Raw genomic sequence first — 11889 nt, forward strand, 5'->3', positions numbered from 1 at the left:
TGATTTGGTTTGTATATTTAGTATCTTGACCCAGAAAAAAAACCTCTTGTAACATAAATGAGGGAAGTGCATTTTAAAATAAGATAAGTTATTAATTGCATTTTTAATACTGTTTGGTAAAGCAGTAACTGGTCTGTTTGGGGTTAATATTTTGGAGTAAAATAAATTCTAAAAGTATTTTTAATGATTTTTTGAAATGATTTTTTATGATTAATTTCCCCCTCACAGAAGGCTGCTGCCAACTCAGTTGCTGCCTCTCAAGGCTGTGGACGTGAGCAGTGTGCCCCCTGTGGTTGCCAGGGAGAATGACATGCAATGCCGGCTTGGCAGCCAACCAGAGCTTATCAGCTCCATCTGCAGGAGACATGTCAGCCAATCAAAGCAGGGCACCCAGTTTTGTCGTCCGACATTTCATGGTTCTTTTGTTATCAAAGCTGTCCCTGGATCTTAGCATACAGTCAACCACAGTGCATCAATTACTGTCATTGTACAAGAAGAAGATAAAATGTCACACAGTAGCTGCTCTGTAGGCCTGTTTATGTGTGTGTTTGCGCTTTTGATGTGTGTGTGTGTGTGTGTGTGTGTGTGTGTGTGTGTGTGTGTGTGTGTGTGTGTTGAATGTGTGTGAGTGAGGGGGAGAGACAGCAAAGTGATGTGTTTGTTTGTGTGTTTGATGTGCATGTGTGGGACTGTGTGTGTATGAGACTAATAGGTTCGTCTGTGTGTGTGTGGGGGGGTGTTGGTGTGAGTGAGTGAGAGATGTAAGTGTCAGTGTGTTTGGGGCGTGTTTTGGTGTGTGTCTCTGTGACTGAGAGAGACTGACCAGAGAAATCCGCAGACACACATATATTAGGCTACTGTCATATACACACATGCACATATGTGTTTGTGTGTTTGCATGCGTGTATATGAAAGTAGACTAATATATGTGTGTATCTGTTACAATAAGTGAAACAGAACAGAGTAATCCATGCAAGTGTGTGTATGTGAGAAAGAAAAAGATTCAGAGCATTGTATGTGTCTGTTGGTTAGATTTATGTGTGTGTGTGTGAGAGAGAGAGAGAGAGAGCAGGGTAATGTATGTGTGTGTGTGTGTATATATTTGATATGTGTCTTAGAGTGAGTGAGAGAGACAGAGTAACGTGTGTGTGTGTGTGCGTATTTGGCGTGTGTGTGTATGTACGTGTGTGTGTGGTTGTTAATGTGTGCGTATTTGGTGTGTGTGCGTGTGGTTGTGGAGGAGAGTGCAGTTCTCTAACCCTGAGGTGGTATTGTGTATGTCAGACTGAGGTGGTATTGTGTATGTCAGGCTGAGTTGGTATTGTGTATGTCAGGCTGAGTTGGTATTGTGTATGTCAGGCTGAGTTGGTATTGTGTATTTCAGGCTGAGTTGGTATTGTGCATGTCAGACTGGAACATGTGAGTGGCTTTAGTTTGATGTAGTCCTCTTGTCTCTGGGCAGGGAGAGAACTGCCAGTCACTTTGTGTTTCTGACCTTCAGACTTTCTATAGCAAAAAGAAAAACATTAGCATGAAGTGAAAACGGGCTGGAGAATTGCTCCTGTACAGCAAGATAAAACACTTTTTTCTCTCTTTCTCCTCTGCAGCTCAAGCTTTTGAACTTTCATTAACAACATCAGAAATCCTTTAGAATAAAAAGAATTTATGCATCAGGCAGTCTTTGAGATGTGTGTTTGAAAATGTAATGTTAAATTTTGTGTTTAACTCCTTCTCCTGTCCTTTATTGGCTCTTTGATAATTCAGACCAGGAAAAACAGTTATGAGAATGATAAATCTGTGTGAATGATAATGTGAAATTACAAATCTGTGTGAATTATAATGCAGGATTACAAATCTGTGTGAATTATAATACAGGATTATAAATCTGTGTGAATGGTGATACGGGATTATAAATCTGTGTGAATTATAATGTAGTCTGGATCCAGAGACACTGTGGACTCTACTTGAGAGCTGATGGTGAGGTCATACGCATACAACATAGGTAAACACTGATTGACCTTTATAATTATTTTCTTACTTCTTAAAACTTTATTGAACCACATTACAGACCTTTAATGGACTTACTCTTTCTCAGTCATGCTGTACAGTGAATGAGGAGGAGTGGGGTAACAGCTGTACTACACTGAGAATGATGCTCCATAGTCTTAAGGAGTAACACATCTGACATCTGAGTACAGGTGCCATCATGAAGAGAAAAATGAAATGTCAGCATAACTTTGTGTTTATAAAAAATAAAAGAAAAGGGCACAGAGACGAATTTTGATGAAGTTTTCTTTTCTCTCTCTCTGTAACAGCAAGATCGAAATGCCAATTAAACCATTTAACCACCCCATCCTTGTCAGTGATGCATCAGGAGGCAGAATCCCCCCTTTTATATGTAGTGTCTTTCTCTGTGTTGCCCATACTGTCTACTGATTAAATAAACACAGGTGCACCATTTCTTCCAACTTAGTCGTATTTCTTAGTCCGGGTGATTCAACAGTATGCAGACCTCAAACTTCGAATGGAGTTAGAACAGAGAAACGTGAAACACTTTTGCCTTCGTCTCCGGACGTTGACTCCCCTTGGCTACGGTGTATGGAAGAGCCCATTGTTCTCCGAAGAATGTTTCATTAAGTCTCTATTCCATCCAGGTCATGGCACCAAAATGTTGGCATTTGTGTTTGTAAAGATTTTTAAAAAAGGGCGCAGAGATGGATTTTTTTAAAGTTTTCTTTTATTGAGAAGTTATGTTATAAACGAAGACCAGAGGAAAAAAGCCGCTCCCGCACAAGATGTTACTGCGACAAACGAAAACAACTTCTCGGGCACAGATATACAAAGACACCACAAGCACTTCTGACCTTGTCTAACTTTTACCCACCCAAACACCTTTGACCCACCCACAAGAAGGTTCTCTACATAACCCTTCTGTTCACGCAATGTGTAAATTACTACTTTAATTGTGTAAATGTGCGAATGCAAAGATATATGGACTTGTAGGGAGAAGTACACGAATGCGTGCAAACAGGTGCGTGTGAAGATGTGTAGATCCACAAGTGTGTGTCTAATTCTAACACTAAAGAAAACAGTCTGCCTGGCCCTACAACACTGACCTAAATGGAATGGACAGTATTATAATACTACAGACCTTTTAAATGTTAGAAAATGGGCTTTTCTGCTCTCCGCCCTCAGTTACTTATCTCTGGAAGTAGAAACCAGGCTGAACTGTGTTAGCAACACAGACAAATGAATTAAACATTAAATAATAAACAAGGCCAAATGAATTAAACATCAAATAATAAACAAGACCAAATGAATTACCGTCACCTGGATTCTCATTGGAGAAATTTAGCATGCTGCTTTTTCCAGTTTTTTTTTCCACAGGTTGATATGAAAATGGGTTTGAAATTAGGTTTTATGCTTTCAGTAGATTAGGTTAAAAACCACCCGCACAATTCATAAACGAAATCATATTACATTATCAAATGGTACACAAATTCTAATTACTGTATCTGTCTGTCCACAGAGGGCGGGGTTAGTATTGGGTGTAACTGCCCATGTTCAGACAGTGGCCCTGTATTTAGATGTTGTATTAGATGGCTAATAAGAGTTTGATTTAAGCTAACATGTTCCACGGTCTTACGATAGGCAAGATTTTCTGGCAGGTGATCGTCTCAAACAGCCCGTTTCGGTCGTTGTGTTTCTCAGTCACCATTAGGTGGAGCTCTCAACATGTCCAGAGAGTACCACTGAGGTGGTCAGCATTAACTATGCTCTTATGGTTTTTTGTGAGTAAGCGTGTATGGAGAATCTTGTGTCCTCTTCTGGTTCAGGTATCCTTAGAGCTGATCGTTTCCATATGTACTAGTCTTTCTTTCTCTCTCTCTGTGTTTTGGTTCTCACATTTCCTTTGCCATACACTTCCATTTCCTGTCAGGTGAACAAGGATTGTCTCTGACTACGACTAATGCATTCACAAGGCCAGTGGGCTGAGGAGTAACGTTAACTCAATCTTACCTTCTTTCACTGAAGAGTGATGTGGTGAAAAGACTTCCAGTCTTTGTTTATCAAACAGAGGTGAATTTGTACAGAAAAATGACTGTGCCCATATTTCTAATGGTGACTTTCATCATTTGACCACATGCACTTAACTCTGTGTCAGATTTTGTGCTGTGTCATTTTATGATCTTTTCCTGTGTTTGCCATGGACAATAAACTGATTTTCACTTCTGTTTGTATCTGGGATTCCCCGTTTCATTATAAAATGCTGCACTTTTATTCTAAATGACTAATATCGAAGCATGTCCACAACAGCAAGTTCATGTACTAAACAAGAGAAATGTTAATCACAAAGCAAACGTCATTTGATAAATATATATAGTAATAAAGTTGTCCTCCAAACAAAGGCAGTGTGGTATTCATGTTGTTATTTATGCATTTTGATGACTCAGGCAGAGTGTGTGTGTACTTGTGTGTGTAATGGCTGTCTCTGGGAAGCATTGGACTGAGGGAGGCAGAGAAAGAACAGCTTCAGTCAAATGACTAACAAACTGTTTATCTTCCTCAAACAGGAAGGGCTGGCTTAATTTAACCACTGTCTCTTCTTCCTTTTCTGTTGCCCCCCCCCCCCCCTCTCTCTCTCTCGCTCTCCATCACACACACTTTTAGAATTCCTCTCCTCCAGTTTAACAGGTTCTTAATTTAGACCATGACCAAATGGGTCCTTATTCAAAAAACCCAAAATTATACTATATGTACACATGAGAAAAGAACACCACAAAATAATTACAAGAAAAATAAGCAAAAAATGTTAAAAATGAAACTGAAAAAAATGAACTAACTGGTTGTAAAATGTTTACAAACACTTATGTTCTGTGGTAGCTTTTTTTTTTTTTTTTTTTTGTCCGGGTCTCATTTTCCCATCCGCTGCCATTTCTTTTTTATGCTCTGAATAGTTATACGACTGCAGTGAACCCATGACATGACAGAACTGAGTGTTTTGTTTTCATTTTGAGATGTGGCTTTGAAATGAACAGGTCAGTGGTCTAACAGCAGAGAGAGGGACAGGGTGGGATGCAGCCAAAGCACAGAGTCCGCATTTCCCTCCTCTCTCACTCTAAAACACCTGTACCTTTCCCTGTGGAGGCAAAGGATTTGACACTTTATTTATTTTTTTTTTTCAACGGTACCAATTGTAAAGTTTGTTCTAAGCTTATCTTTGTAATCATAAATAATGCTAAGCTTAGTTTTTCTACAACTATATCTTTAATAGATTTGAGTGAGAATGATATAGTATTTATTGTAATACAAAGGAATTTGTCATATCTTTTATGCACAATGTGCGGAAGACATTTATGGAGACCTTTAGTTTCCTCTCTCTTTTGTAGATTTACAGTGACAGTTTGAGTAATTAAGTTGATGGTTGTAATCAAGAACACCCCTCTGAGTGTTAAACAAAACAGAATTATTACCGGCGGATTTGTCTGGTTCCATTAAGTTTGTGAGGACTCACCAATAATAAAAAAGAAAAAAACACACCCAGTAACCCCCAGTGGCTTTTCTGTCTAATTTCTCAGTGCAGGGAGGAGACGGTGGGACCTAAAATGTCAAATTCTCATTATGCCTGTGTTCCAGATGTCTGTGGTCAGCCAAGAGGCCCCCGCTGTGTCATACCGCACCACATCTGGATCACTGCCTTTAGACAGGAAACAGATGGCAGAGAGAGAGAGAGAGAGAGAGAGAGAGAGAGAGAGAGAGAGAGAGAGAAAGAGGAATATTTCTTTGCAAAGGTTAGAAAAGATTAATGAAAGAATGAGGGGGAGAGAAAGTTCATCCAGAAGTTAGAGTGTACCTAAGTGACAAAAGGATGGAGGTCCTATGGATCCTATTGAAGTTCATCTGAGTTCATGGATGGCTAACTGGATTTGTATCTGATACTGGAGCCAAAGATAACATTGTGTGTGTGTGTGTGTGTGTGTGTGTGTGTGAGAGAGAGAGAGAGAGAGAGAGCGACAGAGACAGAGAGAGGAAATGGTTTAAACTGCACAGACATTAGACTCCATTTGATGTAAGTGTATCATTCATTCACTATAACAGTCATACTTTGTCAGTGACATGCCTTCCACTGCCTCCTGTGTCCTGTAATAGTACAATGTGAAAGTGGTGTGAATTCCAGTCACTGAGTGGATCAACTGAGTTTTTGGGGGTTTTTTTCATGTGAACCCAGAGAGAGGTGTTTTAATGTTAACATGAGCTGAATCTCAAATTAAACCAGTGCTGTGGAGGGAAAAAAGACCTGAACAGCAATTTAGGTTGTTAAAAAAAAAGAAAAGGAAGAAAGAAAGAAAGAAAGAAAGAAAGAAAGAAAGAAAGAAAGAAAGAAAGAAAAAGACAGGAATGAAAGAATTTGATGAGGAGTGAGAAAAAAATTCAAGTGAGATGAGTAATTCTGTGTAGGAGGTCAGTCTGTCCTATCTCATAAAGCCAAAAAACACCCCTGCAAAAAGAAAAAGAGAGAGAAAAAAAGAGAAAAAAAGTCATCATCCATTTCAAACCTCTGCAAAGCAGCGGGCAGACTGAGTGCTGTATGTCATCTTTTCTCATTCTCTCTTTCTTCCGCTGCACTTGAGTGTTTCTCCAACTGCTTAGTCATGACTTGCTTCTCTCTTTCTCTCTCTCTCTCTGTCTCTCTCTCTCTCTCTCTCTCTCTCATTCTCTCGTTCTCTCTCTCTCTCATTCCCTTCCCTTCTCTTTCTTCTTTCTCTTTTTTGTCCCCCTCTCTGTGACAGTGTTGAAATTATTGTAATGAATTATGAAGACAGTTTGATATATCTCAAGAAATGTGTGTGTGTGTGTGTTATTTCATACCATTTCGCCATGTGCTCTTCTGTCTGATTAAAAAGTACCCAGAACAAAAGAAAAAAAAAATCATTATTTGGTTGCTGTTTCACAAATCACTATGATACAATACATCTGGCCCGACAGTCTACAATATTCTACAATATTCACACCAGGAAACTCATTTACTCTATGTCTAACATCTGTGTGAATGATGCCCCTATTCTCAGTGCCATTTGACTAAAGCACACAGGGTCTTTTTTCCCCCCTTCTGCAGGGTAAGCTGCTGTTGATGTATAAGGAGAGAGACTGGGAGCAGATGCAGTCTTGCAGTCTTGGTCTCCAGTCTTGCGTTGAGTTTTACTCTGTGGGTGCCAGCGTGAAACAGGAAGTGTCTCCACCAATCACTGCTCTACTCCCTAAACAGTAAGAGATTTATGTGACATATGATCCAACTACCAGCATGTAGACTCTTACTGTAGGGGAAGCAGAGTCTAATTCACTCGTTTGTTCACTCAATCACTCAATCACTCATTCACTCACTCAGTTACTCACTGAGCCACCCGTTCACTTTCTCATCAAATCGCTCGCTCGTTTCTCTCTCTCTCTCTCTCTCTCTCTCTGTCTTGTTTGTTCTCAAAGCAGACGCAAGCAGTGAACATGAGATAGGCAATGACAACTTGTTTTGATATCATATTTCGTCATTTATTGAATCATCATGATTTCACATTACATTTGTAAAAACTTCATTTAAAACATTTTTGTTTTCTTTAATCCATAATCCATATGCCCAGTAAAGAAAAAGAAGAACGTTATGGACATTTTAATGCCTAAGAATTGATAAGCCTTTGACTCTTTTAGAGCTTCATAACAAAAAATACACCTGTTTTAATCACAGTCTGTATCTAGCCTGAAGTCACAGAACAGCACTGGTACCAAAGATCAAGTGAAGCAGCCCCAGATTCAGTCTCAGTGTCAGAGTGGCAGTATTTCTCCCAGTCCTTACTGTCTTTACAGATATTCATTCACACCTGTCCACGCTCATGCATGTTTTATGTGTGTTTAAGCACTCCAGGCTGAGAGAGCAATGCTACTGAGTCCTGTAGACATGACTGTGCTCCGTAGGAAACAGTATGTCATCAGAGTAAGTCCAGTCACCTCTCCTATAGCTGAAGAACACACTATAGAAATCATTTCTCTCTGTCTGTCTGCTGCTGAGACTGTGGAGAGCTTAGTGTAGAGCTAATAAGACTACAGTTATGTCAGTGTCAGTAAGAGATGCTGACAGTTCTGCGGACATTGTATTTGTCTGTTTTTTGTGTATGTCAGCTGACATGAAATTTAACCATCCCTTCCTTTGTCATTATCCAAATCTAAAATATGTAGTTACAAAATCTGTATTATATATATATATATATATATGTATGTGTGTATATATATATATATATATGTGTGTGTGTGTGTGTGTGTGTGTATATATATATATGTATATATATGTGTGTGTGTGTGTGTGTATATATATATGTGTGTGTGTGTGTGTGTGTGTGTGTGTATATATATATATGTGTGTGTGTGTGTGTGTGTGTGTGTATGTATATATATATATATATGTGTGTGTGTATATATATATATGTATGTGTGTGTGTGTGTGTGTGTGTGTGTGTGTGTGTGTGTGTGTATATATATATATATGTGTGTGTGTGTGTGTGTGTATATATATATATATATATATATCTGTAATATGTATACCTGAATGTACATAGGCTGTTCACTCACTAGAGGTTCATTTCTGCTCTATAGTGGATCGCTGCAGCTTTGGAATATTAGCACAGTAGCATTGAAACATAATCTCAGTAACAATACTCTTTAAGATGTCTCTGTTTTTGTTTTGTTCTTTCCCCCTTTTGCAAAGCCAAGATTTAATTACTCTCTCTCTCTCTCTCACACTCACACACACTCACACACACACACACACACACGCTCTTCCTCTTTTCCTCTCTCTGATATATTTGAAAGCAGTAATATTACAAAGCAGACACAATTCCTTCCTGAGGCTGAAATCAGAGCTTTTCCATGGATTGGAACAAGGACACCTCTGCTGCTGTGATGCCTGCCCCCTAGCGACCATGGCTGTAGACTGTTACCAACAGTGCTGTTGCTACAGTAACAATCTAAAGCCACGGTCACCATGGAGACAGCAAGAAGAAGGTGTTTTGCAGTGGAAACGGTACACAGAGAAGTTTGATTGGCTGGTAGCACCAAGACACTACCCACATACTCAGTGCAGGGTTTTCCAAAGGAAGTGTCATAGTAACTCTCCACTTCCTGTTCTCTCTCTGTCCTTGACACTGTACAGTCATGGGACAGTGAAATGACATGGGCCTTTTATATATATAAATATGTATATATCTCAAGCACATCAGAGAAGCTGTCATCAGTCTGCAGAGCCTTGCCAGACGTCAGTAGCCATGACTGTAGACTGTTACTGTGCTTTCAGTCACTTTTAGCAGTAAGCAGTCTAGAGCCAAGGTATTGATGCACTGACCTTGGAGGTATTTTCTCCTCTTCTGTTTCAACACATTTTCTCTTACATTTGTTCAAGTGGAACTTGTTATGTTCCGGTGTAAGTTTCTCTCTTTTTCCCCCCTTTTTTTTCCTTTTCCTCATTTCTTTTTGATTGATATTACACTCTTTGTCAAACCACTACTGTCGTCCTTAGACACGCCAATTTATGATGACAGTTTTTAGTCCAGATCTTTTTTTTTTTTTTGGAGGCTTCTGCTCACTCATTTGTGAGATTTTATTTTGCTTCCTCCTCTCTGCACAAGGTTTGGTATTGTTACTTGTGATATTTGCGCAGGAGGTTTCCAGTCAGCCCCTGACGTTGTTTTGAAATTGGAAGACAAACCTCCTGCTGGCCCTGGAATGACACAGCTCAAAGTCTATAACTGACTGGCCCACTTCCGCTCCTCTGTATTGATTGCAATGCAGATTATCTTTGACTGACTCACTGTCGGGATATTGGCTGACGGAGAGAGGAGGGTGGGTGGAGTGTGTTTGTGTGTGTGTGTGGGGGGGGGGTGTTGTGTTATGCAAGCTAAATTGAGTAACGTGGGCTGACCTCAATGCCAATGATGTCTACGTGTGATGACATCATAAACCAGTCTGACTTCCTGAAAGAGCAATCTAAATTCTCCGAACGAGGGAGAGCGAAAGAAAAGCTTCCAACAAACCGTGCGGCTCTGTCTTTTACAGTAACAGCAGCTACAACTTCCCCATCATTACCACCACAGAGATAATGATGGAGATTAGGGGAATACCATTAATATTGCTACCTCTTCAACTACAGCTGTTACAGTAATTACTCATACAGCTACTACTGGCAGCATTAGAGGCAGTAATAGTACTTTCATAATTGCTATGCAACTGTGTCAGTGCAGCAACAGTATAAGGAAACAGAGATTATATGATTTAGCATTATAATAACTTTAGATATTACAACAGAAACACCGCTGATGATGTAGTGGTCCCAGTAATAGGCATTTAGTGTGATTATATAAACACATAGTGTATCGTCACTACGGTTCAGACTGTTACACACTGTATGTAAAACAATCAAGTTGTAGGAAACAAAAGCTATCGTTTTTGACAGAGTCTGTGTCTTTGTAATTAACCCAAGACAACTAAATATTGATGAGAAATCAGATTTTTGATTTAAGATACTTATTAATACATTTTTAACAGATCAGAGTGTTTTTCTCTTCTACAGGTGAAGACTACTTTTGAACTAAATTTCGCTGCTAATATATGTTCTCCATTGAAAATCCTCTGAAGTACCGTACTCGTCTTAATGTGTCCAGAGAATCAACCCTAAGAGTCTAAGAGTTCAGAGTTGAAGATACTAACAGACTGTAAGGTCACTCTCTCACTGTAAACTGTAACCACTGACGTCAAGTTGAATTTTGTTAGCACTACTTTGTAGGACGATCGCTCTCCATGGTGCTGATTGTGCCATGATGCCAGTATTCGCTGCAAGAGCCGTAAATACTCGTGTATATGTTCAATGTCTCTGAAAGAGATGAACGCAAGTGACAGAGTAATGTTTAGACAGGGTCGTACTACAGCCGTTGAAGGAGTTTTTCTGAGCCACATATGCTTGTATATCGTAAGTATTTATCTCGACACCGCCAATGACTTCAAGGTCCGAGGCTCCCCTAGGACGAAAAACGATTGAGTTCAAAGTTTCAGCACCACGGACAGCAACATCTACCGCCACTATTCGTTTGCTTCTACTTGCTTATCTCCACTATCTTCCAAGGGTTATATCGCTAATAGCCTAATTCACAGGGAATTCCCGTGATGTCAGCATCGCAGAAACAGTGACAAGACGGTGTCAGATTGTTGAATTGCTTCACGATTTTTCGTTCGCTCTCATTATTATTCTGTGCGACACGCGCGGAGATACATGGGGGAATTTTCAATGTTCTCCACGCATATCACACCCCCGCACCTTTCCCCCTAACACGTTGGTTCGCATTGCGGTTGATGGACGGATGCACCATATGAGCCATCTCTTTAAGGGCTCCCGATGGGCGATTGGAGATCGTCGGCATGTGCGCAGGAATGACGCAGGATTGACTTCATCTGGAGCTACGTCACGATATTGAAATTTCAAAAATGAGAGTCTAATGAGCCCTTTGGTCTGAATAAGTACACTATCCTTTCTATAGAGCATCGACACCACATTCTAGAGAGAAGAAATGTAAAAAAAAAAAAATCTATTTTGGACATTTGTGGGAAAAGAAATATAACGTACTACAGACAGAAAATGGATCTCTCTAGAGTCGTAGACTACTGCAAAATAAATGAAAGATTTTATAAGAACAGCGCAGAACCGTATTTCAGTCGAAGAGTAAGCTATATACGTTATGCTCTATATGTTAGCTAGTGATAGACCAAAAGAATCTGTTCAACGTCTCTCTTGTGAGATCGTAGAAGCACGCTGGAGATGATCGCAGTAAGGACTGCATCTGAATCCATTTAAAATCC

General features: G+C 39.7%; 1 protein-coding gene across 1 annotated transcript in view; it reads left to right on the forward strand.

Annotated features, from left to right (window-relative positions):
* Nucleotides 1–544, forward strand: part of dph1 (diphthamide biosynthesis 1) — a 49790-nt gene extending 49246 nt beyond the window's left edge. The window contains exon 12 of the mRNA XM_030777739.1: nucleotides 229–544. Within this exon, the coding sequence (XP_030633599.1) occupies nucleotides 229–309 (81 nt within the window). The 3' untranslated portion in view covers nucleotides 310–544. The remainder of the gene's footprint in view (nucleotides 1–228) is intronic.
* Nucleotides 545–11889: the final 11345 nt, after the last annotated feature.

The sequence above is a fragment of the Chanos chanos genome, chromosome 6, assembly GCF_902362185.1.
Source record: "Chanos chanos chromosome 6, fChaCha1.1, whole genome shotgun sequence".
Taxonomy (NCBI): domain Eukaryota; kingdom Metazoa; phylum Chordata; class Actinopteri; order Gonorynchiformes; family Chanidae; genus Chanos; species Chanos chanos.